At 43.5% G+C, this 27,021-nt stretch overlaps 2 protein-coding genes across 11 annotated transcripts in view; one reads left to right on the top strand and one right to left on the bottom strand.

The window, feature by feature from the left end:
* Nucleotides 1–21,179: 21,179 nt before the first annotated feature.
* ANAPC13 (anaphase promoting complex subunit 13) lies at nt 21,180–26,651 on the bottom strand. Of its 6 annotated transcripts, none has more exons than XM_070376052.1 (3): nt 26,390–26,651; nt 25,349–25,479; nt 21,180–21,585 (listed from the first exon to the last, which is right to left on the bottom strand). In XM_070376052.1, the coding sequence occupies exons 2-3, from the start codon at nt 25,445–25,447 to the stop codon at nt 21,460–21,462; spliced, it is 225 nt and encodes a 74-aa protein (XP_070232153.1). In that variant the 5' UTR covers nt 25,448–25,479; nt 26,390–26,651; the 3' UTR covers nt 21,180–21,459. The 6 variants fall into 6 exon arrangements, with proteins under 6 accessions (XP_070232153.1, XP_005907905.1, XP_005907906.1 ...); XM_005907843.3 differs by having other exon boundaries at nt 26,456–26,651; XM_005907844.3 differs by having other exon boundaries at nt 26,499–26,651.
* A 6-nt stretch (nt 26,652–26,657) lies between these two features.
* Nucleotides 26,658–27,021, top strand: part of CEP63 (centrosomal protein 63) — a 79,440-nt gene continuing 79,076 nt past the window's right edge. For 4 of the 5 annotated variants that reach the window (XM_070376029.1, XM_070376016.1, XM_070376031.1 and 1 more), the window contains exon 1: nt 26,658–27,016. The gene's annotated coding sequence lies outside the window, so the exon portion shown is untranslated. The remainder of the gene's footprint in view (nt 27,017–27,021) is intronic. The other variant, XM_070376037.1, reaches the window with a different exon arrangement.

The following is a 27,021-nucleotide window of genomic DNA, read 5'->3' as shown; positions in this document are numbered from 1 at the left end:
ACACAATACTTACACAGTTGTAAATCAAAACTCATTGTCTTACAAATTAAATTTTCCCAGTCATTTCCCCACTGATGGGAAAATAATTGTCTAAGTATTTATCATACTCTAAATCATATTCTAAAATTATAAATCCATTATATTAGACTTTCTAAATGCTTCAAATACCTTAAGAAATAAACAAACTTCAAATATCACAGTCATTATAAAACTGATTATTAGATTTCTATTAAAACCATTTACTAAAATGCTAGTACCTGAATTTATTTATTTTGCTAGTGTTTACCCTAATTCTTTATTCTAATATCTCACTGAAACTTTCTTCCTAGGATTTGCAATGATTGCAAAGGTTTACTTTTTTTTTTTCATAAAAACCATCTGTGTTTCTAGTTTTCTCAGTGTAGACTGCTTGTAACAAAAGATGCTTCTAGCAAATTCAGCTTCAAACTTGGTAAAGTCTCATTTACTTCACAGTGTTAATATAGGTTATGTCTGGGTAGTGTCAGTGAGAAGAAAAAGAGGAGAAACTTTAAATTTTACTGTATATATTTATGTATTGTTGGAGTTTTTAATCAAGCATTTACTACCTTTGTAGTAATAAATATGATTTTACCCATTGGAGTTTATTTGACAGAGAACTGGCTAAAAGGAATGGACTATTGAGCTTTTATTCAATTAATAAATACAATTTTAAGTGCTCTGAATAGTAAAAACTAAAGCACCCATGGTAAACAATGTTAATTTTTTGTGTGTGGTTCCTTCTAGTCTTTTATTTCTCTGTAGTATCTATTCCATTTTGCTCAATTAGAACTATAATCTATATTTAATTTTCTCATCCTACTTTTAATTTTAGCTTACCATCATGTCACAAGCACTTTCTCACTTTAAATATTCTTGGGAAACAAAGGGCTTGTAACAGCTGCACGATTCCCTATCATGAAGACACACCATTATTCTCTGAGTCATCTTCCTTTTGTTGGCAAAGAATTGATTCAAATCTGGGAAGTACAGGAAAGATCACCCCATTGAATTTCTTGTTTTCCAGATAGGAAAACTGCATTCCCTGAAGCTAGTAACTTGTCCAAGGATGGCCAGCTGGTCCAGGGCTCGGCTGGGACACGGCACTCCCAGGCCCAGGCCTCTGCTCTTGCTCTCACCACACGCTGCCTTCCTGGGCCTCTGCAAGGCACTTTCTGCAACCTAACTGCCGGGGACTGCCTACATTCTTTCTAAATGACATTTTGTCATTTGGGGCCCATTATTCCTGCCTGTCAAGCTCATTTTTTATCTTCTGTCATATAAACCATTAGCTAATGAGGGACACTGTGAGCCAACATCGAAATTGTGGTTTTTCCCTCTATTGAGATGTGCTTCCCGAATCATCTCTGTGCCAACGAAAAGGAAATATTGTCATAACTTTTATCAGATAATTCCGACAGTCACCAGCAATTAGAGGGTAGGGTGCTAGTTACCATTTTTCTTGGGGGTCCTGTGGGTTATGACCTTCTGTGATCAACATGCAAGCGCTGGGCTTTGCCCAAGGGCCAATGCTCACAAGATGAAGAAGAGTAATAACTGGGTGAAGAGCAGAGGAAGAAGAGAGGAGGAGGGAACTATCATCCGTGACCAACTCTGTGCCCATGCCCAGCTCCGGGCACCAGAGTGTGAACGACAGAGCATTACACGAGGGTATCCTGGAGGATAGGATTGGTGGTTTGTGGGGAAAGCAGGTGGACCAGAGGTGGCTCCTTGTACTCAAACAGTCTCATCTTGAGGCTGTATTTGTTCAGTTCTGTGGAGGAACTCAGCATAACAGAGGAGACTGTTCTAGGGGGGTTTGGGCTTATTCTGCTTGTTCCTTCACATTTTATAAAATGCACTTTATCCAAACTTTACAAATGAGTCTTTGACATCAGTGTCTGTCATCACTATAGTCACTTTTTGAGTCATCTAATATAGCTTTATTCTGAATTCCATGTTCTTTCCCACCTAAGTAAGAGATACAGTCCCTTTAAAAATCTGTCTTTGGAAATGTTGTGGCTTGGATTTATCCTGCATTAACATTTTTTGTGTGTATTGCTTTTCAGAAAATGCTTAATTCATATGAATGTAATTGGCAGGCACCACAGAATGTGATGGTTTCTATTTATGACTGATGTTAATCCATTGACCATATGGTAGTTTAAATTTCTGGTACAAATTCCTTTTCCATGATGTTGTAGCTCATTCCTGGACTGCTATAATTATGTAATTTATCAATGTGAAAAATGGACTTTGAAATGTAATAGTCCAGAGCTAATACGGAGAGCAGCAAAGGAATTTAGTATGCTTTGAGAAGAGCTGTTTCCATAGAAACTAATTCCTCTGAGCAAGGTCCCTGGTTCCCTTGGCTGCCCTGTGATTTGTGCATCCAGGTGATACAATCTGGATTCCAGGCTCAGCTCTGACATGAATCACCAAGTGATGGGCAAGTCCCTTAACTTCTTTGGGATTTAATGTGCTTATCTCTGACTTGAAGAAGTCAGACAAGTGCAGTGTTTACTAGACTTTGGAGTATTAGCGACTGGTAATATATATTTCTAAAGCTTTTATTTTGGAAGAATTCTAGATATTTCTAGATAGAGAAGTTGTAAAGCTAATAGAAAGAGATTCCACATACCTTTTACTCAGCTTCCCCTAATGTTAACGCATACCACAGCACATTTGTGAAAACTAAGAAATTAACATAGACGCAATATAATGGACTAAGCTACAGACTTTACTTGGATTTTCCTAGTTTCTTTCACTAATATCCTTTCTCTGGTCCAGGATCCAATCCAGGATCCCACTTTGTATTTAGTTTTCACACTTCCTTAGTCTCCTGCAATCTGAGACCATTGCTCAGTCTTTGTTTATTATGTCTCGTCAGTTTTATTGAGTACTGGCCAGCTATATGTAAGACACCTCAATGTTTTCAGGAAGCAAAACAAAATTGGAGGACCAGTGTAGGGCTGGAAAAGCTACATAAATGAGGTCTCTGAGTTGCAAGTGACAGAAAACCAACCCTGAACCATCCTGTCAAACAAGGAATTTATTGACTCAAGAAGCTAAAAGGCCAAGGGCATACGTGGCTTCAGAATGGCATTTGTATCCATTTCTGCCTCTTGGCTTGATTCTTCTCTGAACAGTCAGATAGATCATTCTCAGATGTGCACTTACCACATAGTTATAAGACAGCTGCCAGCAGTGCATACGGCTGTATCCATCCAGTGCGTGTGTGTGATACTCACCTCTGTTCCACCTTCCCAGCTATGCTCTTATTGGCTCTGATTCTGCCATCTGCCTATCCTTGAACCAGGTGGGAAATATAGATGGTTTTCTGCTTCTGGAGTGAGGATATATTGCCCAGAGTTGTGACCACCATCTTGTGACCATGACAGGTGAGGAAGACACAAGAACCTTAAAAATGGACAGGAACTTGAGTTCTGGATGATGTCATTTGGCTGCAGAATTAACCAACCCTGGATCTGGCCTGGTTATATGAAATAATAAACCCCTTGCTTTAGCTTCTGTTAGTTGAGTCTCATATTACTTGCAACCAAAAGCATCCTAATTGACACATACATAGTGCTTGTTTCCTTGTTGGATATAGGATATTACCTTGTTTGATACAGGTTTGTTTCAGGGCTTACATTTGACAGCACAATACAAACTGGAGTTCAAAATATTCTGATTCATGGTTTTTTTTTAATCAAAGTTATTGTTGAAAAATCCAGTTTCACATCGATGTTTTGGCGAAAACAGAAGTGATGCTCCTCAACTTCACACAACGTAGAAAGAACATCTAAGTAATAGCTCCAATGTTCCTGGTTACTTCTTCCCGTGAAGGCCAGGAGCACATATTGATAATAGGCCAAGGGGAGGGGACAGGAAAGGGTCTGCTGGGTGTCCTCAGTCAGAGCACATCTACTACTTAGGCTTCTGCTCATCCAATGGGTACAGTCTGGAGTTGGTCAGAAAGAGCCAACTTGCCTGGAGAACATGTTCTCGTGACAAATAACTGAGCACCCTGGGCTCAGATGATCTCGTCTAAGGCCCCTTCAAATCTAGTGCTGCATGCTATAATGGTGTGGAGGCCACCATGCCAACAGCAGTGGGGTCCTTTCAGTGTAAATATAACTGAGATAATGAAAAGTTGGGTGATCAAGATTTTTTAATAAGATTTTTATGAAAGGATCAAAGGCTTTTTATAAAAGAATAAAACAAGTGATTGTTTAAATCCTATTTAAACTCCCTTCTTAGAGTCACTGAGATTAAAACACAACAACAACAGTGCAATTATCACTGAGAAAATAAACACTAGTTCATGGTTTCCCAATAAGGAGTCATCTTTTCAAGGGCTAAAGGGATGACAATTTGGAAACGCATTGGCTTCTCCCATCTTTATGTCCTATACACTCACTTCCTTAATGATGTATATAAATAGGTTTTGCTTGCCCCTCTAGCTTTTCAAAATTAAAACAGTTTCTACCCCTTCCCTCCCTCCCACACACACTTTCTCATGAGCAGACACATACTTACATGAATACACTCAGACCTCTTGTGGATCCACATATTTTGGGCATGTACATGAAGCAATTTATGGGGGTTTAATCCATGAATCATAAACAGAAGTTTCTCATTAAGAATGGGCAGTGGCTTCTTTAAACTTGCATAGTGCTTACAGTATTATGTACTCTCAACACTTTGTGGGAGGCTCAGAGATTCACAACAGACACTGCATTTTAATATTAAAAACTCAGATATGGTGTGAAACCCAAGAGGCAATAATCTGATACCATAGCCCCACTTTATTCAGAGCCTGGCATAGAGTGTGTTGTTAAAAATATTTGCTGAGGGACTTCCCTGATGGTCCATTGGTTGGGACTTCGCCCTCCCCTTAAAGGGGTGTGGGTTCCATCCTTGGTGGGGGAACTAGGATCCCGCATGTCCTACGGCCAAAAACACAAACCATAAACAACAGAAGCAATGTTGTAGCAAATTCAATGATGACTTTGAAAATGGTCGACATCAAAAAAAAAAACTTCAAAAAAAGACTTGCTGAGAAAATGAATGACACGTTCCCCATTTTTAACAACAAAATAAAGGAAATGGGGGTTTCAGGATTAAAAAGTATAGGGCAGAGCTTTCGGGAAAAACCAGTGACTTCAGGATAAATAGCAGCTATTCCTGAATTACGAACTAAAACAATTTTTAAGTTTCTGTATAAATTTCAACATGGCCGCAGACACTCTCAGGCAGATTTGTTATTTTTCTGTGAATGAAATTTCACCTTTAGTGTAACTGGCTCTGTTCTGGAGCCTTTTTTTCGGGGAAAGCTGATGCTCTCCACAGCCCACACAGACCTGCTATGGCCTGGGCACTCACACTGCTAAGCGGCCAACACTTTCCCTCTTGGGCTCAAATTAGTTTCACTGAAACCCTATCTTTATGTGGGTCAGGGCTTCCTTTTTCCTTAAAAACTTTTCCCCCCACTTCGAAAACAAACAAAAGAAAACATCCTCTTATTTCCAAAAATTCCTTGCAATTCTTTATTTCCTGTTGGCTTCTTCGGGAGCATTTTTTTACTAATGAAGTTTCAAGATGATTTCTTGAAACTGTTATAAAGTTATGTAACTCTAGTGATTTAAAGCTATCTTCTTTCCTAAAGAATTTAGCAAAGAATTGAGTCTCTTTTTTTCAGAACAGACACACCTTCTTAACTATCGATGGTCATAACAGTGAAACTAGGAAGGATTGTACCCATATTGATCTCAGTTGTAAAGAATGTAAAGCTAAGCATTTTTTCCATCTTCTCTGTAACCATCGTCTGCTTTGTAATGGCTCTATGACCTCCTATTTTAACCCTGCTGATTCATCTGCTTCATCAAAACCCATTTTGGACTCCAAGGTCAACTATGGGCTTCTTTCCAGAGGTTCTGGGGACATGCTGTCCAGAAGAGAACCTTGGACCTGGACCTAGGACGTGGGGCCCAGCCTGATTCTACATTGGTTTCCCCATGTGCAAAGCACCAAACCCCCAGTGATTGCCTAAAATTAATGGTTCCTTCAGTCCTAGGCCTGCTTCTGTCCAGGTACTCTGCCAGGCATTCTATTTCTAAAGGTTTCAAGAGAAGAAAATTCTAGGGTCCATAGGTTGTTTTTTGTTTTGTTTTTGAAGTATAGTTGATTTACAATGTTTCAGGTGCACAGCAAAATCATTCAGGTAAATATATATATGTATATATTTATATATACATCTTTTCCAGATTCTTTTCCATTGTAGGTAATTACAGGGACTATAGTCCCTGTGCTATACAGTAGGACCTTGTTGTTTATCTATTTCATGAGTTCTTTTTCTGCCTATTAACTCTAAAAATTTCTTCCTTCTATTACATAGATCTTTTCCCATTCAATCAAGACCCACATCTTTAGCCACAAGGATAGCTGGCATATGTATGCTGATCCAAGCAATATAGCCTCTCTCCTTCTTGAATGTTGACTACCATAATTATTCATTCATTTCAGAATAAAGATTACGGGTGGGATAGTCTGGTGCCAAGAGGATGGGCCTGGGTTGGGCAGACCACCCTCGACTTTTGGCTTTCTGAATTTCCTTCGCCCACGTGTAAAGTGGGGACCTGGCCACCCTGGTCATTGTGGGTTATTGTGAGGCTGAATTGAGACGACATGTTCTTGCCTGGAGAATCCCAGGGACGGGGGACCCGGTGGGCTGCCGTCTATGGGGTCGTACAGAGTCGGACAAGACTGAAGCGACTTAGGAGCAGCAGCAGCAGCAGCAGCAGCAGAGGGGGGCGTCCTCGGGATCTGTGATTTTCCTGCTGCTGGGCAAGGACAGGGATCCGACTGTGCACCGACACCGCTCAGGAGCGGCTTTAGACCTGGTGGAATGCTTGGTGGAATGCGGCGGGCTATAAATAAAGAAAATAAGGTGAAAATGGAGACTTCGACGGGAGTCTGGCTCCCTGTGATTCCGCTGCGGTGCCGGCAGGGAGCGTTTATTCGGAGCACTGTGGCTGGAGTGCTTCCCTCCCTGCCCCCTCCCCATCCTCGGATTAAAAACAAACAGAAAAACTTTCCCGAATTTTCCCATTCCACTGTGGCCTGGCTGCGAATGCTGAAATTCCAGCCCGTGTTTGTTGTCACCCGCGGGCCCGTTTCCACGGTTACCCAGATTCCAGATTCCTGCGCTGGCCCCGGGCCCGCCACAATGCATCCCTCAAAGTCTCCTTGGCAGAGGAGAGACATTCCTCCTCTCTGCCGCACGCCAGGGCCAAGAGAGGCGCTCTCCTCCTCCCCTCAGCTCTGCCTCACCCCCATCGTGTGTGATGTGCGTGTTCTAGGTGATTCTGTTCAGAGTCAGTTTTGGGGGGTAAGCACCATGTAATAGTTTCCTCCACTTCTCTTTTCCTCATTTAAACTAGGAATTACTTTCTTAGACCAAACATTACACCCTTGGCAAGCACTCCAGATGGTTCTCATTAAAATTCCAATTCCTTTTTTTATTTTTGCAATTCCTTTACCCCCATTCTCCTCACCCTTCTATCCCAAAAATAAACACCAGGTGGAGAACAGATGAAGGGTCCTGTGACAAGGAAGGAGTCCTCAGGTCCTCTTCCTACCAGTGGCCACCTCTGCCCTTCCTGGGGTTGACTGGCATAAATAGGCACTGGGGTGGGATATATTTTAAGTTAAATAGAGGCTCTCTAGGGCTTCCCTGGGAGAAGGCAATGGCACCCCACTCCAGGACTCTTGCCTGGAAAATCTCATGGATGGAGGAGCCTGGTAGGCTGCAGTCCATGGGGTTGCTGAGAGTCAGACATGACTGAGCAACTCCACTTTCACTTTTCACTTTCATGCATTGGAAAAGGAAATGGCAGCCCACTCCAGTGTTCTTGCCTGGAGAATCCCAGGGACGGGGGAGCCTGGTAGGCTGCCGTCCATGGGGTCACACAGAGTCGGACATTACTGAAGTGACTTAGCAGCAGCGGCAGGGCTTCTCTGGTAGCTCAGCTGGTAAAGAATCTGCCTGCAATGCAAGAGACCCCAGTTTCATTCCTGGGTGGGGAAGATCCCCTGGAGAAGGGATAGGCTACCCACTCCAGTATTCTTAGGCTTTCCTGTTGGCTCAGACAGTAAAGAATCTGCCTACAATGCAGGAGACCTGGGTTTGATTCCTGGGTTGAGAGGATCCCTTGGAGGAGGACATGGCAACCCACACCAGTATTCTTGCCTGGAGAATCCCCATGGACAGAGGAACCTGGCAGGCTACAGTCCACAGGGTCGCAGAGAGTCGGACACGACTGAAGCGGCTAAACAGAACACCGCACGTGGACTCTGCTCTCTAGGAATGGGGACAGAGACTCAGCTAGGTCTCTGCTCCCCAGAAGGGAGTGACCTGGATTCTGCCTGCAGGGAGACTGGGGAAGGGGCTTCTGACCTCTCCATTAGCGCACACTGAGGTCTCTGCAGGCTACTCAGGACACAGGAGTGAGATGCACTGGCTCTAAGAAGCCAGAGGGAAGGATGGCCAATGCTTTTTGGCCCTAATTGCATCTGGGCGAGCCACAGGCTTTGCTTCCACATCTGGAAAAATTTGCTTGCACAGGAAAAGTGTGTGTGTGTTTTGGATGTGTTTTGGATGTGTTTTTATTTCCGACTTTATGAGACAAATTTTAAAATACAGAAAAATTGAAAAAATAATACAATGAAAACCCATATCCCTCCACCTAGGTTCAACAAATTTTGACATATTTGCTTTCTCTCTCCTTGTCCTTCTAGATAGATGAAGGGATGATAGATAGATCCATCTCTGCATCTAATGTCTAGGCATTTGGAAGTTGGGATCTTGCCCCTGTAGTATTTTATAAACTTTCAGTTCATGTATTATAATAATGTAATATATATGAGTGCATTCTTATTGTAAAATATTCATATGTTCAAATAATACAGAAGATTAGAGAGTGAAAGCAAAACCCTGCACTGGTCCCTCCTCAGCCTTCAGGGTAGTTTGATTTGTGTTCTTCTTGACCTTTGTCTAAAGGAAATCAATCCTGAATATTCATTGGAAGAACTGATGCTGAAGCTAAAGCTCCAATACTTTGGCCACCTGATGCGAAGAACTGACTCATTGGAAAAGACCCTGATGCTGGGAAAGATTGAAGGCAGGAGGAGGAGGGGATGACAAAGGATAAGATGGTTGGATGGCATCACCGACTCAATGGACATGGGTTTGAACTGAGCAAGATCCGGGAGTTGGTGATGGACAGGGAAGCCTGGGTGCTGTAGTCCATGGGGTTGCAAAGAGTCGGACACGACTAAGTGACTGAACTGAACTGACCTTTGTCTGATTTTTTGCAGACATGAGCATATTCAAATAGAAACTTACACTTCTGTTATATGTATTTTTAAACATAGATGAGATTATACTACACATGCTCTTTTGCAATTTGTTCTTCATTTGAAAATATGTCTAAGACTTTCTATATCAGTACTTGGAACTCTGTCTCATTCTTTAACTACTGTGGAGAAGGTCCAAAGTATAGTTGTACATTAATTTTCTTAACTATTTCCTCTTGATAGATGTTTCAGCTATTGTTATTTTTCCATTTCTCACAATGCTGCAATTAATATCCTTGGAAGATGTTTCCTTCAGGATAGGTGGTAGTATTTCTCTTTGGCAGATGCTTAGAGGTGGAATGCTGGGTTGAATGTGATGCATATTTTACATTTGGATAAATACTGCTTTTCAAAAGGCTGCTCCAACAGCCACCAAGAGAGTGCCCATTTCTTCTCACCCTTACCAATGATGAATTTTACCCATGTTTTTAAGTGTTCATGGGCTTCCCTTGTGGCTCAGCTGGTAAAAAATCTGCCTGCCATGTGGGAGACCAGAGTTCGATCCCTGGGTTGGGAAGATCCCCTGGAGAAAGGAAAGGCCACCCACTCCAGTATTCTGGCCTGGAGAATTCCATGGATTGTATATAGTCCATGGGGGCAAAAAGAGATGGACACAACTGAGTGACTTTCACTTTCACTTTAAGTGTTCACATTCTGATGAATGAGAAATTATTTCATTTTTGGTGTAATTTGCGTTTCTTTGATTATTTGTAAGGTTGATCATTGTATCAAAGTTCAACTACAGATATCAGAAACCACTCTACCAGTTTATGTAGAAAGATAGTGGGATAGGGTAACGACTTGAATTAAAATAGGGAATTGGGTGCTTATAGTTTTGTCAGATTAGCTGGAAAAGCAGGTTCTAGTTTGGTCTTAGAGGACTGATTCCCGGAACTCCAGCTCAAAACAGATCTAGCAAAGGAGTCTTTCCTTCTGCCATGACCAGGAAACTTGGGGGTTGGGAAAGCTGTGTACAAACTGCTGACTCAGCAATCTGGAAACCAGGAAACCTCAGCCACGCCTGGTTTCCAGGACCACACTGCCTCAGCTGCCTAATAAATGCCCTGCACCCTGTCCACAACACCCATGAAGCTGGAGATTGCATCTAGACACAGATCTCTACTATATTGATGAACGAAAAAAAAAAAAATCAAACTAGTCACGAAAAATAAGAAACTCTGTGTATCCTTAACTCTGTTAAGGGAAGGGAAAAAAAAAAAAAAAATCCTTAACTCTGTGTACCTGTAGAGTCAGTAGATCTTCTGGAGGGTGCATCTGCCCAGGGAAAGCCAGGTCACATGCAGAAGCTTAGCTCTAAAGAAACTGGAAAATTGTCGGCATTAACTTTTCAAGCTCCAGCATGTGGCAAGGCAAGCTACAGAGTGGTAAGCACAGAGCTGAGTGACTCAATCTGAAGAGTTTGCCATAATCGTATTTTCATGTTTTGTACCTTTTTTTTTCTTTTTTTCTGTGAATAGCCTGACTAGACCTATTGCCTATTTTTCTATTTGTGTTATTTTTTTCTTATTAATTTATAGAAGCCTTATGGGTTATCTGGATAATGATCTTTGTTATATATATTAAAACCAAGTTCCATTCTTCAGTGTTATACCTTTTGCATGTAGAAATCTTAAGCTCACCTATTTTTGTACTTTCTGGGTCCTGGGGTTTGTAGATTTAAAAAGGCCTCTCCTATTTTAAGTTTCCTAAAGTATTCAACTACATTTTCTCCCAACATCTTTAAAATATTTTATGCTGAATTCTTTAAACCATCTTGAATATGTGGTGTGAGGTAGGGATCTAACCTAGGCTTTGTTTTCCTTGTTGAATGAATTTACTTTATTATACTTCAAAGTTGCAGAAGTTTAAAAAATATAGGAAGACTGCTTAGCATAGGCTGATGCAGATCCAAGGTAACGCTGAAAAAAAAATTAACTTATCATTTCATATTCTGGTTCTCTTTAAGGTAGAGATTTGGCATTTCTTAAAGTGGAGGTATGACAAGATCATTTCTCTAATCAAAGACCTTGATTGTGCCCCCTTTTCTTCAAGACCTAGTCCAAGACCTGTGGACTAGCCATCTGCCTGCTCAACACCCACCATGGTACTTTCCAATCTTATTTCCTTCTCCTTTGCCTGGAAGAAAGGTCACAACATTTGATTTGGCTTACGAAAGCAGAAAATGTGTATGTATCTGTCAGCACTTTCTTTATGACACTGTAAAAATCTATTTATGATGCTTCTCTCACTAACTGGTATTTCTCAGTGTGGTCACCATTAATATTTTAGAACAATTCTTTACTGTAGTATATTTAACAACTCTGGCCAACATACCACTAAATGTAGTAGTAACTTTTGACATCTCCCTTCCCCACCATCACAGTTACTAACAACCAAAATAGCTTATGCTTCCAAACACACTAGCTCTGTCTCTTAATTGGAAGGAAGTGAGAGAGGGAAGGAAAAGCTGGGATTGAATCAGAAATGACAGGATATCATCACTAAGGGACCTTCCCATCTTCCTAACTCCCCTTCTAATCTCTAGATGTCCAAATCTAGCCTGTGTTTCAAAGGCTATCTTTCCTACAAAGCTTTTCTAAATTCTCTCAACTCCAGATCTATTTCTCTTCTGATTTCCTTCTTTCATGGCACTATCTTCATCTATTCATCCATCCACTCATCCATCCATTTATCCACCCATCCATCCACCTCTGTGTCCATCTATCCAGTAAGTATTTACAGTACCCCAGGCACACTGACCACTTTATTCTTAGATTATGACCCTTTGCCTGTGTCTTATCTGATCTAACATGTTGTAATCTCAGGTAAAATCCTACATCTGATCTACTTTTGCATCCCTCAGAGTGCTTCACACCAAGCTGGTGTTCTGCTGAATGTCAGTAGAGTGAGTTATCAAAAGCTGACACAAGTTTTAATGTACTTTCCAAATCTTTATTTAAAGGCAGTAGGAACACTTTTTAAAAAGCAATGCCATCCTGACTTTCACAATATCTATATTCTTATTTTCAAAAGTTACCCATAACCTCAGCACTATTCTTTTCTAGAAGGAGCTAGAGTTAAGAGGTACCAATTTCTTTCTTGGCTGGTCTAACTTTGTCCCTAGAGGCAACAATTACCAAGAATTTGTTGTCTTTCCTTCCAGATCTATTAAAGCATATTTACCTATGTACATAATTTGTATATAGATTTGCCTACATGTACATTTTCTATGTTTAAATTAGCACATACGTTAAGAGCTATATGAAATATGAATTTTAGAATAAATTTCAACTTATGAAGCAAATAAATTATGTTTAAAACAAGTGTATACAGTTCTTTATAACTACAAAACAGTTTTGAATTTATTGTACACATTTTATTCACTAAGTCGGTGATGTAGGCTCAGAGAGGTTGACAGGCAGGTTCCTGGTCACACAGCTGCCAAGTGGTGGTCTAGGATTTGAACCCAGATGTTTTGCCTTCTAATTCATTGCTGTTTCTACTATATAAAATAGTCCCCAAGGATTATTTAGAAATGATTATTTATGTAAGAAAATTAATTATCCTTTGTTTGACTTCAGATGATCAGTGTAGAAAGTTTTTGGAAGTGCTTATTTGATTATAGTGAAAACAAATAAGAGCTAATATTTATCAAGTGCTTCCCATGTGCCAGAAACAGTTCTAAGTGCTTCACTTGCATTGTCTCATTCAATCTTCCAGTAAGCCATCATGTAAGCAGTATTGTCAACTCAATTATCAATGTGGAAACTCAGGCTCAGAAAGGTAAATAACTTGTTTGGGGATGGGCACCTGATGTGCTGGAAGTGGAAGTGGAAGTGAAGTAGCTCAGTTGTGTCCGACTCTTTGCGACCCCATGGACTGTAGCCTACCAGGCTCCTCCCTCCATGGGATTCTCCAGGCAAGAATACTGGAGTGGGTTGCCATTTCCTTGTGCTACACTGGCTTTTTTTTTTTCTGCGCTGGGTTTTAAACCTAGGTCTTTCTGCCTCCAAAGTCTGTACTTTTAGCCGCTATATTTTGCGGCAGCCTATATATGTTTTGCATGTGTGCATGCTAAATCACTTCAGTGGTGTCCGACTTTGCGACCCTGTGGAATGTAGCCTGCCAGGCTCCTTTGTCTACGGGATTCTCCAGACGAAAATAGTGGAGTGGGTTGTATATACTTTACTTATATGTAATTTCACATAAGTAAATTTTATGTGAAATAAAACAAGATGTAAAGGTGATGTGAGTTCTATTAAAGGAATTTACAACATGAGAGAAGAAAGATAAGTCTAAGGTATAAAGATATTTAGGTAAATAAGTGAAAGGGAGATAAGCAAGAAACAGAAATAGGAACATACACAGAGAAAGACTGATTCCTTGATTGATTTTAGAGAAAGTAATTGGGTGAAAGAGGCAGGAAGCAGTCAATAGGAGGAGGGGGACCAGAGGCACAACCCTTCCACTCCTGTCTTGAGTCCAGTCTACCTGGAATCCTCCAGCTTGGCCTGGGGCTCATTTCTCTTATACTCCTGGAGCCACTACTGCCTGTTCTCCAGGGCTAAGAACTTGGACTTGTGAGCACTGAATCTCCTAGAGGGCAGCCCTGGGTGAGCAGGAGCTGTGAGTGGAGCAGAAAGAGTATCTTTCAACACCCACAGACCCGTGAGAGTTGAGAGCCTGGGCTGGGAGGAGAGCAGCTGGAAAAGCAAAGCCAGGAAGATGGGCACGTGTACAATATGTATCTTTCTCTTTCTGACTTATATGGAATCTAGAAAGATGGTACTGATGAAATTATTTGCAGGGCAGCAATGGAGACACTGGAGAAGGCAATGGCACCCCACTCCAGTACTCTTGCCTGGAAAATTCCATGGGCAGAGAAGCCTGGTGGGCTGCTGTCCATGGGGTCGAGAAGAGTCGGATACGACTGAGCGACTTCACTTCACTTTTCACTTTCATGCATTGGAGAAGGAAATGGCAACCCACTCCAGTGTTCTTGCCTGGAGAATCCCAGGGACGGGGGAGCCTGGTGGGCTGCCGTCCATTGGGTTACACAGAGTCGGACACGACTGAAGCAACTTAGCAGCAATGGAGACACAGACATAGAGAACAGAATTATGGACGTTGGTAGCAGAGAGGTAGGAGAGGGTGGAATGCAAGGAAAGGGAGTAACAGGGAAACTTACATTACCATATGTAAAACAGATAGCCAAAGGGAATTTGCTGTGTGACTCAGGGAACTGAAGTCTGACAATCTGAAGGGGAGGGATGGGGTGGGAGATGGGAGGGAGTTTTAAAAGGGAGGGGATATATGTATGAGATGGCTGGATGGCATCACTGACTCGATGGATGTGAGTCTGAGTGAACTCCGGGAGTTGGTGATGGACAGGGAGGCCTGGCGTGCTGCGATTCATAGGGTCTCGAAGAGTCGGACACGACTGAGCGACTGATCTGACCTGATCTGATGATGGTTGTTGATTCTTGTTGCTGTTTGGCAGAAACCAACAAAATTCTGTAAAGCAATTATCTTCAATTAAAAAAATAAAAGATGGGCCAGGAGAGAAGGGCCTCACAGGCAGGTCCATTCCCATCTGTCTGGGCTGCGCTGAGGGAGGCTGGGGTGGGGGGTCTTATTGGATGACAGATACAAGGGTGTTCCCACTGGCAATCTCCCTCTTTCTCAAGAAGTTCGGACAGTTAGACTGCCTGCCAGTTAAAGTGGACACCAATCTGTGAGCATGGCAAGGGGGCCGGAGGGAGGGCTTGAGACTGAGCTGACAGATGAGGAGGCGGCACAGGGAGAGGCGCCTGGAGAGTGGCGGCAAGACCATGGCATGGGCGGAGGAAAACCCCCTTGTCCTTGGGTGGTGGCCACGATAAAGGGGAGCTGAGTCACAGGCTAGGCGTGGAATCATGGGGATGGGTTTACACATCAACCTCCCTCACTTCCTTTCCAGTCATTTGGCTGTTTTCAAATTCTCCACCCTTTGCCAGATCCTTGCCTCCCCCATCAAGTCTGGTTTGTGTGCCTTATGTGTCTTTGGGTGTGGGTGTATTCATGTACAGTTGGCTCTAGGAAAGAATAATATTAGCTAAAAACAGAGGAAACGGTGACTATTTTGACCTATAAAAATAGTTTTTTCCTATGGCCCAGTACAGAAGGTAAACTAAAGAAAAACCTAGGTAGAACCCATCCTGAAGGAATGCATGGACTGAAGTTCCCAGCTCTGCAGCTGTGCCTCTCCTCCTAGTCAGAGGCCCTTTTCTGAGCCAGCTGCACTGCTGAACTCAGGGCCACAGGGTACACATCCATGTAGCAGTTGGCTGAGCTCCAGATGAAATTTGGGCAAAAACATACCTAGGACTGGGTGAACACCTCTCTTGAGGTTTGCTTAGCCATCCACAAAACCGCCTTGTTGCACTTCCAGCGTTTCTCCACATGCCCCTCACCCCAGGGGCTGCTTTCAGGCAACAAGAATGACATAGGACCTCAGGAAACACTTTGAGTATCTGCATTGTACCATTTTGTGAGGAACTGGAATAACTTTCAGGACTCCATAGGAAGCCTGAAGCTTGGCCTCAGGTTTTCTCTTGCCTTTCCTGCCTGCTTGTCTATCACCCCTAAGGCCAAGGCTCGTGGTGTCTTAAATTGTCACTCCCAAGGTGAGGGCACCGTCCATCATGGAACCCCATAGACGGGTGCCAAGAACCAGCTACATAATTTGGGGAACCTAGAACAAAATGAAAACATGAGACACTTGTTCAAAAATGATTAAAGTTTTCAAGACAGCCATAGTGGGGGCCTTCTGCATGTGGGGCCTGTGCGTCTGCATAGGCGGTGTGCCCATAAAGCCAGTCCTGGTTGGTACAGATGCAGAGGTCAAGGCCAGGAAGGCCACAGATGGGTGTCTTCTCAAGTGACCATGCAGTTGCCCTCGCCTGCCAGTCCCTAACTGCCCACCCCCCGCCACTTTCCAGAGGAGCCCACAGATGGGGTGAAGCGTGGCAAGGGACTGGGGGATGAATTTAACTGTGGGGGAAGCAGGGTTAAATCAAGAAAGGAAACTTTGGGAAATAGTCTTTCTAGAGCCTAATGGTTCTTTCATGATGGTGAATAACATCTCCAAATAACACAAAGAGCTGGAGAACAGTATAGTAAGGAGTCTCCAGGCCTGACTGTATGAGCTTGAGTTTCAGGTGGGCAAAACCCTGATTCTGGCTCTCTTTCACTGTAACCCAAGTTCTGAACTGCCCACAATTTCCATGTACCTTCTCGGATCCTTACAAAACAGGAGTGAGGAGCCCACTAGGTGAGCTGCCCAGGCCGCCTGTGGCTGGCAGAAATTCCAGGGATTCACAGAAACCCATACCCAGCACACTGGAACCCAGATATGCAGAATCACTCCCAAGCAAAACACCACATTTATTCAGGACCTTGAGTTTAGAGTTTAAAGGTCCAGCAATTCAGACTTTCTTAAAGAAACTGAGTGCCCCCTGCTGGGTACCAGGTAGCATTACATGAAGCTGTCAAAGCACCAAAATCTAACACATCTGAGGGGTCTGAACCAGTGAAGTTGCTCAGTCGTGTCTGACTCTTTGGGACCCCATGGACTGTAGCTCGTCAGGTTCCTCCATCCATGGAATTTTCCAGGCAAGAGTACTGGAGTGGGTTGCCATCTCCTTCTCCAAGGGATTTGACCTTGTATACAAAACGGTGATAACAATATAAGTCATAATGGTAAAATTAAGAGTTACATGAATTATATATGGGTTTGGTAATATGTTGTATTTATAGATGTTTCATGACTCCTGTGCTTAGTCGCTCACTTGTGTCCAACCCTTTGCAACCTCATAAACTGTAGCCTGCCAGGCTCCTCTGTCCATGGGGATTCTCCAGACAAGAATACTGGAGTGGGTCGTCATGCTCTCCTCCAGGGGATCCACCCAGCCCAGGGATTGAACCCAGGTCTCCCACACTGCAGGTGGATTCTTAACCAGCTGAGCCACCAGGGAAGCCCATGAATACTGAAGTAGGTAGCCTATCCCTTCTCCAGGGGATCGTCCCAACCCAGGGGTCAACCCGGGGTCTCCTGCTTCATGACTCCTAGGATCTTAATAAAAATTATTTTTTCAGTTCTTTCTCTCAATTATAAAAGAAGGCAAACATTTGGAAGTTCTAAATGATTGGATTGGATTTTCTTCCCAGTTCAGAACAGAGCGGTCAAAAGTTTTTCAGGGGACATAACATGGTCCAGGGAGAGGATGTGGGTTTTAGGATCAGTAAACTTAGGTTGGAACCCCTTTACTATTTAAGTGACTTTATCTTGGAAGAAGCTGTTCAATGTTAAGCCTCCATCTCTTGGTTATGTGTCTAGAACATGAATAAGTGCTCAGTTAACAGTATTATTTTTACTATATTATTAAGAATTGGACTTCAAAGGATGGGTAACTCCTGGACTAGAGCCTCCATTTCTAGAGGACAGAGGCTGCATCCGGAGCCCTGGGTCTGGCTCAGAGAATTGCCTCTTGAGCACAGGTTAGTGCTCACACTGGACACCCAGGTCTCTTTTGAACCACACAGCCACCACCTAGGGTGCTGGCTGCCTGACACACACCTCTCACTCGGCATGTGAGGACAAGCCCCTCTACGGCCACCCTCCATCTTGCTGCTTCAAGCCATCACCATTCCTCATTTGAGCCAAGGCAAAACCTCTTGTCTTTCTGCTTCTGTTCTTACCAACTTAAACCCAGAGTGGTCTATGTTAAAAAAAAACCAAAAAACCTGATCAGGCCCTCCCCCACCTCCTCCTGCCTCCCTGCCCACCTTGCTTGTGATGCCAGTTTCACCTCTGCGCTTTACGCAATTTGCTCCCGGCCATCAACCCTCACCCTTCAATTCTTCCCGTCTACTCCTACCCATCCGTCAGGTGTTGGCTCACAAACTCAAGGAGGGTACAAGAAATACCACGTTTTCTAATTTTTTCAGAGCAAATTAAGTATTTTTGGCTCCATTCTGTGCTGCAGCAGAAATTAGATCTCTGGTCACTGAGGCATCCTTTCCTCTTTGAGGGTCTCACAAGCATTTAGGATGCTCAAAAATGGGCAAGGACCTCCAGTCCATCTGCATGCCTGCTGCTATCCTCACTGCCAACTCTGAGGGGCCTTGAAGGAGGTGGTTCCAGTGCTTAGGGGTCTTTGCTCAGGCTGGGAGACTCAGGTTGACTTCAGATTTCCTTTGGAGGACCCCCAAACCTCAAGCCTCTGAAGATCACCATCTCACCGGGTACCACCAGCCACTGCGGCACAGACTTCCACTGCTCCTAAGAGCCTCCTCCTCTCCATTCCTTCCCTGCTCCTCAAACAAGGATTAGGGTTGGTTTTGAGCATGTGCTCTCTGCTGTGAACAGGAAGCACTAAGGACCTGGCCACTTCACTGGAGAATGGGAAAAATTCAGAAACAAAATATGTGCTATAAAAGCTACTTACCAAAAGGGTTTCACTGTGATCATCTAATCTAAATCAGGTCCGCAGTCATACTACTTTCTATCCCCTGCAATTGTCACTGTGGGGGCCCAGATCCCCTCTGCCTGGTCTGTCTGGGCACCCACTCCCTCGCTGTTGACTGCCAAGAGTACACTGTTCCTTGGAGAGTCCTGTCCCCTAGCAATGCCTGGTTATGCCCTCCTTGGTTAGTCCCTCAGTCGTGTTGGACTCTTTGCGACCCCACGGACTGCAGCCTGACAGGCTCCTCTGTCCATGAAATTCTCCAGGCAAGGATACTGGAGTGAGTTGCCATTCCCTTTTCCAGGGGATCTTCCCTACCCAGGGATCGAACCTGGGTCTCCTGCATCGCAGGCAGATTCTTTACCATCTGAGCCGCCAGGGAGGCCCAAGAGGGCAGAGCCGATGACTGACCACCAGATACTGGGCACAAAGGCCCAGGACCCTGCCTCAAGGTGGGGAGACTCTCATGACATCACGCTCTGTAGCTCCAAGGAATGAGGCAGAGGCCAGACTCCAGCTGAAGCCCTTCTTTGCTCAGGTTCTTCTCTGACCCTACCCTGCTTCCCTCACAGGCTTCTCCAGGGAGCTTAATCTCAATAAACTCCTTGCAGAAGAAACTGCTTCTGATTTTGCTTCTAGGAACCTAAGGGACATCCTTTTTCTTCCTAGTATGTGTCACAATTTAAAACCATAGATTCGTATGCCTACTGGTTTAATACTGTTCCCCCATTAAATGAAGGCAGAAGCCATACTTTTTGTTCACTGACATCACCAGTACTTGGTGAGGTGCCCCCCACAGAGAGCAGCACACATGCGCTGAACTGGAAAGCACAGCAGCCAAGGCACAGGAACCACGGAAGAGCTACATGGACACAGCCCTTCAGCCCCTCTGCAGACACCTTCCTCCATGGGTATTTCAGCTCCTATGGTTAGGGAGGCACCCTACAAGGGCAGCCCAGCATCTCTTGTGCCCATCATCCAGCCAGGCCTAGGTGGGCAGATTCTAAAGCTGCGGCTGACAATTTGGCCCAGAATTGGTCACCTAACTCCTTACAGTGAGCTACTGTTCTGCCACCCTATCATGGGTCACAAATGTGTTGTGGGAGCAGTTCTCAGAAGAGGGTCACAGCCAAGCAGATAAACCAGCAACGGTCTAGCTTACAAGTCTCATACTGTGAGACTGGTCTACCAATACTCCGGGGAAAGGTGGGGCCCTCAAGCAAGGCTGGATTTCCAGATGTCAGTATCTTGGGTATTATATACCACAAGTAAAGGTGTAGGAAAGCTCTCAGTTAACTAAAATGTGGAAGAACTGTGGAATTTTAGGTAATTTTTTGAAAAACTTTGTTTTCTCTTGGTATGTTTTTTCTGAACACCGTAATTTTCTTTTTTACTGAGCTGTCTTTGGTTATTGAGGGACTGGTGAATTGAGGCCTTTATTCTGAGATGAATGACTTCTAGGCAAGTCACTGATACCCAGGGACCCCATCAGCCTGGGTGTGTCTGGATGACAGATGAGTTGTTATAACCATGTTTCTGATCGAAACCCTAAAGTCAGCTCATTTGTTTTGTGGTACACTTCTTATTTCTAAAAGGTAATGTAAATAAAATGACCCGTTAAAAATGATGAGAAGAGAGATTTCAATTATTCAGTGTTTCCAGTTTTATGAGGAGGGGTACAGATGTTAAAACCAGGGCCTCTCCCCGCAGAGTTTACAATCTGGGTAGAGAACAAGAGTGATACCACATAACAGAGGCAAATAATTCTGGGAAATTAATGTCCATCAATGTGTTATTCAAAATACAAGTTCTTACTCAAATGTGTAACCAAATACTGACTCCACGGTGCTTCAGTTATACCTTAAAGGGCTTTGAGCAAATAAAGAATCCTGTTACTGGGTAAAATTAGTGGTCCATCTCACCTTTCCTGAGGCACCAGAGAAAGCTGTAGTGAGAAGAGAAGTTAATTGTCAAGATAGCTTTTAATTTGTAAATTTATCCGAAGTTTTGAAAATTTCATGGGCAATTTTAGGAATCCCAGTAGTCGGTGACCAGGCTATGTATCCACAACATCTACAGACCACACAAACCCACTCAGATGATTCTCAGAATGGGAGTTCATTCTCAGGTCTGACTTCGTCTTTCTTCACCTTTCCCTCTCATATCCCCAATCACATGTGTCACAGGACACATGTAAGTAGTTGGGAGGTGATAAACTCTGACAGTAAAGCAAAATCAGAATTAAAGGCAAACGTTTAATGAATCATGTTCAAACACAAGCTAGTCAGTGAAGAACTTTAGGTTCAAAGGGCCAGATGTTCTACATTCCTAAGAAACCGCAATCAGCTTCTCAACCTGATTGAGTATTTTCACACTGTATCTTGCTGCCACAAAATTAGTTGTACATTTTTGAGTGTTGATCTATCACTAAAAGATTTAAGTTAGGAGACAGGAAGAAAATGTTTTGTATCTGTATTTTTTAAAAAAAATCTGTTGATGAACAAGGAGCCAAGTGTCAGTTTCCTATGGGGGGAACGTTCTCGTGGAGGTATTGTAAGGCCAAGTCGGTCCACTTCATCTCTTGTTCTTTAACAGATTCTGTGGTGCCTCCGTTGTCCTGTTCAGGCTCAGGAAGCTCATTCTGAAAAGGTACAAAGGACATTCAGAACGATGGCTTCCTTTGCATTAACAAACCCCTTAAAACTCAAGAACACTTAGAAGGAAAACCTGTGAGTTCCTGAAACAGGTAGTAGAGATATCCTACAGAAAGAGCGAGAATCAAAAAAAAGTGAGGAAAAAAAATCACAAGTTTTGATCAAACGTGCCCCATCCGCCTCCAGCCAGAACAACAGCATCATGACTCTGGGGCGTGTATGGGAGGCACTGTGGCAGAAGGCTAAAGACACAGGATTCCTGGAGCCACTGGGATCCTAGCCCATGACTCCACCATCTCCTGGGGTACTCAGGCGAGGTATTCAGACCTTCGGAGGCTCTGATTCCGTTTCAGCAATGAGAGAAAAAAGTAGTCATCGCCTGTCAGGACTGCCGTGAGGGCTAAGTGAGGTAACGCAGGTCAGCACCGCATGGGGTGTCCAGGGCATGAACTACTTGCCATCCTCACCAGTGGCTAGGAACAATGAAATCAGCCAGCACTTAATCATTTGGAGGGGGTGGAGGGGGGAGGCTGCTTTATAGAATGCCACATCTGCTGGCATATTCCTTACGCACGAGAAAGGTATTCAAAACAATCCAATTCAAAACAATTCAAAGGTATCCAAAGTGCCTCTGTTACATAATGGAGGTAAGTGGGGAGCACGGAAACATAAGACAATAGAAGAGACTTCCCTTTAGTGGTGGAGCAGGGCAGCAGACAGCAACACACCTTACCCACAATTGTCTGAAAATGGTAAGCTATGGGCCACACTTAGTGTAGAATCTGGGGTAGTGTCCTTATGTATTTCCAGGTTTACTGACATTTAATTTACATATAACATTGTGTAAGTTTAAGGTGTATAACATGATGATACATGTATATACTGTGACATGATTATTGCAGTAAGGCTAGGTAACATGTTCATCACCTCGCATAGTTCACCAGTTTTTTGTGGTGTGGTGAGAATTTTTTGATAGTTTCCTTGTATTTAAATTTGTTACTATCAGAACTCTGCTTAGTACTAGAATTCTCTGATACCAATATATTTCTTTTCATTTATCTTAATTTAGACTTTATTTTTAAGGGCAGCAAACTGTTACTCAATATCCAGACTTAGGATTTTCCACTGGACTCCAACTTGCAGTATATGAATATAATAACTTTTTCCTTCAAAATGACGTTCAATATGAATAAAATGATTTAATTGTAAGATGTACAAGTATATCTGAATCATATACATTTTGCTCTACAAAGGTAAAACTCAGATTCAAACATACTTGTACAAATTGAAAGGAACTATCATTTACTGTAAAGCAATAATGCACTCAAAGAGAAAATTTGGCTTCAATAACTACTTATAGCTGACAAAGCATAAACAAGTCCTTGGTTAATCAGTTATTTAACTTCATCTCATTCTAAAATAAGCATGTCTTTAATTTGGTCACTATTGTCTCTTGCAACAAAGGCCAACATATAAAATTGCCTATATGCCTGGAAAACAAACACAAAGTCTCAAAAAATGGCCACAATTCTTTGCAGCTACTCCTATGAAAAGTCAGAGTTTATTTCCCCAACCCTTGGTTGGGGTTGGTCATGTGACTTCTGGGTCTAGGCTCCAGGAAGCCTTGCAGTTTCCTCTCACCCTGCTCTTAGAATCTGAAAATGACTATGTGAAGTCTGGGCTAATTTGCTGGATAATGAGACTGTGCCCTAGTTAGCTCATCATTCCAGCAGACAGCCTGCTAACTGTGAGACATGTCAAAGCCTTCAGAATTACTTAGCCACCAGCAAGTCTGCTGGCCCACTGTAAAACACCACGAAGTCCAGCAGGGATCAACCATGCTAGCAAAGACAAGAAGACTCAGCTGAGTGACAAAATCATGACATAAATAGCTATTGTTTTAAGCCACCATATTTTGGGGATATTTGTTAGGCAGCAGCAAAAGCTAACTGACACAAACATTGCCTTAGGATCACAAGCCCTGGGGAAAAGACATGGATTAGCAACGGGGCCAGGCTACAGCTTGGAAGTCAGCATAGAAATTTCCCTCTCCCTCAACCCCACCCACACAAGTGGTCCCCAGATCCTGCTGTCAGCACGTCCAGAATTCAGCGATTCCTCTGTACTTTCTTGCCTTTGTTTAGGCCCTCCTCCTTTGTCTAGGCACTGCATTAGCTTCCTAACTGGCCTCTCTGCTCTGTCACTGGCTCCTTTCTCCTTGGCAGACATTCTCTAATACTGCTGCTGAACTGATCTTCTAGTATTTTTGAACATAGCAGATCTCTACTTTGAGGATCCTCACTCCTCAGGATGACGGGTAAGCTTGGTATCAAATGCTCCTCTCAAAATAAGGTCCAAGACCAACTTTTCTTCTTACTTACAACAGTTATATTCTCCATCCACACTGAATACCTTACCATCTCCCAAAGCCATTCAAAACTTTTGCACATCTATTCCCACTGCTTGTCCACCCTCACTAACCCTCTGTTCCTCCCCTATGACCAGCTTAAATGTGATTTTCCTCCTGAAGCCCTTTCTAATGCCCACCAGGCAAGCAGTCACTTTTTAGACTACACAGCTGTTCATGACCTCCACTCAGAACACTTACTATTACAATTATTTTTTGATATATGCTGCCTTTCTAGACTCAGAGGGGCAGGAAACGTCCTTATGTTTACCTAGTACTAAGGCACATAATAGGCTTCAAAGAACTGCTTGCGGAATGAAAGAACCAACAGAAGTCCACAGGACAGGATCTGGAGCCTCACAGACCTCAGTGTGAAGTCCAGCTTATTAGCTACCAACCTTTGGGCAAGATTCCCTCTTTGATCCTATTTTCTTCCTGTACAGTGGGGACATCATCAGCACCCCCGAAGGTTCTTTTAAGGATATAGATAAAATATGTTAGGTTTCAACCTCAGTCCATGGCACAAAACAGGTATTCAATGAAAGTGGAGCTATAATTCTTATTATGCTCTTTTGATTATTTTTCTAAACTTGAACTAAGCTGTCATTTATTACCTGTTATGTGTATTATTCCTTGAACACATTACCTCTTATTCTTAAATGAAAACATATACAGCTGCTGCAGACCACCTGCTCGCAAGCTCTATTTAATCAACAACTCTTGGCAGGCTCTAAAGAAAAACAGTCCTGGTTCTTCTTGTTAGGCTTCTATGACATAAACAGAATTTTTAGTAAGCATTTATTCGAGTAAAACATTTAGATCTTATGACATGAGGCTTAACAAACTCCCTGCAGAAGAATTTTCCAGAGATTAGGAAAGAAAAAAGCCTGATGATCTAAATGTAAAAGAAGAAAAGCCAGGTCTCTTCTGAATATTTTCCAGGGAACCTAGAATAGATATGTGCTCCAAAACTTTTGAGTTTCTAAAAATGACAGGCCACAGGTAGAGAAATTAAGTGCATATACCACTGCTTCTTGTTCCTCCTTATGGTATGCATTAAGTTCTTTACTACCTTTGGTGTGGTGGACATAACATGGCTCAGAGGACCTCAGTTCTAGTTCTTATATGACCTCTAATTGAGCTGGTCACCTCAGCAATCTGAACCACATTTCTCTTCAAATACAAAGTTGAGCTAAGTACTCTCCAGAGGTTTCTAGAGTCAGAGGACTCCATAGTTTTGATTTCTTTGACTTCAGTTTATTTGTCCATTGATAACCTACAGCTACTAGGGTCTACCAGATCAGACCTTTAACCCATCACCCTCAGCACACATTACAGCCTACCAGTGGTATTGCAACATCCTCATAAGGCAGCTTGTCTTCTCGCCAAGCATCGTCAATCAAATCCAAGATCCTTCCATCTCTTTGTACCTCACTGTCCATTCTCTTGCAGCTTTGATCTTGTCGGATGGGACCTGTAAACCAAACAGGTTATTTCTTAAACATGAAGAATGAAAAGATGATGTAATCCAGCACTAGGGTTCTCTAGGCTTTCTAGTGTGGATGTTTTGGCATTGGCTCATCCCGGGAAAGACTCATCTCACCTGGATTAGATTACAGTTTCTTTATAACATCACAGTACCTCCCAGCTGATCTTCCTAGTCACACATAGACTCCATCTTTTGGTAAAGTTTTCTCGGATCACTCAGCGTCAGCATGCATTCTGCCCTTGAATGGTTTCCTTGTTTTTATGATTCACTAGGCAAGTTAAGTTGGCTTTATGACTGATTGTTCAAGCATTATTGTTTCCAATTGCTGTGCGTACATTTCTTATTAATGATTCAGCATGTTTTCCCCCAATTTGGCCTCAAATTGTTTTTCACCTATTCTTCTTTAGAATACATCTAACTTGTCACACTTTCCAGCTTTTGCACCTAAAAAGGTCTCTTTGCCCCATCATGAACACCTATTTTTCCTTCCAAACTCAAAGTTGGGTGTCAGCTCACCAGGGCTAACGTCTCATTTCCAGAGTTAGGCGCTAAGGTGCCTTCACTCTTCAGGGGCTGGAAGCGTGGAAAGTACAAGGCGGGCACTGACCAGGCCACAGCCACCGTCCCAGGCACATGCCAGTCCCCATAATGAACTGTTACCACTTTCCTGAACAAAATCTTTCTTACACACGTGACTGTCCCAAAGCTTGGATGCTCTGTCTTCTTCCTTTTTTCCTCAGCTAACCCCCAGTCACTCTAAACAACTTAGCTCCCAGGTTGCCTCCTGCAGGAAGCTTTCTCTAAGCCCCAAGAAGAACGCGGTACCCGCCCCTCCGCAGGTTCCCTATTTCCCTGGGCGCCGTGAATGGGCCCCATCAGGAGCTTGTTACATTGCCCGTTACAGGGTCTTCCCAGACAAGCGGTGCGTGCGTTTCTCCAGGACAGGGGCAGTTTAATTCACCTCTGTTTTAGAGCTCCGTAAGCTTGTAGTTAAAAGAGCAAACCTGGAATGCCTTTTCCCCGCTAAATATGACCCTCTGGGGCCACCACCGTCCGTACAGGCGTGGGATCCCGCCCCACAGCCTCGGCTTCCGGCCCGAGGCGGGCTATACCAAATGCGGAAGCGGGGGACGTCCAGGACCGCCGTGTAAGCCCTTTCTACCCTCCCGACGTGCGGTAAGGGAGGTAGTTATGAGGATGAGGTGAGGACAACGACCTCGGCCGATAGGATCGGCCGAAACCCGAACGTGCTCCTCTCCTACACTACCTAAGCTAGGGCGCGGGAAACCTTTGCCAGCCCTGGCCCAGCGCGGCCAGAACCACGCCCCCAGCGGTCATGTGACAGACGCGCCCTGCTCGCCGATCCCCGGATGTCGGTGAGCCCATTTGGCGAGGCGGAGGGGGAGTCAAGGAGGACGTTGCTTCAATCAAAAGTGAGGGAGCAGTAGGCGGAACGAACGTTCCCAAGACCGTGACTGGACGTCAGGTTGGCGGTGACGCGCGTGCGCGCCCCCGTCCGGAGGTAAC

This window comes from Bos mutus, chromosome 1, assembly GCF_027580195.1.
Source record: "Bos mutus isolate GX-2022 chromosome 1, NWIPB_WYAK_1.1, whole genome shotgun sequence".
Taxonomy (NCBI): domain Eukaryota; kingdom Metazoa; phylum Chordata; class Mammalia; order Artiodactyla; family Bovidae; genus Bos; species Bos mutus.
Note: the sequence above shows the minus strand (reverse complement) of the source record. Positions and strands in the feature narration are given on the sequence as shown.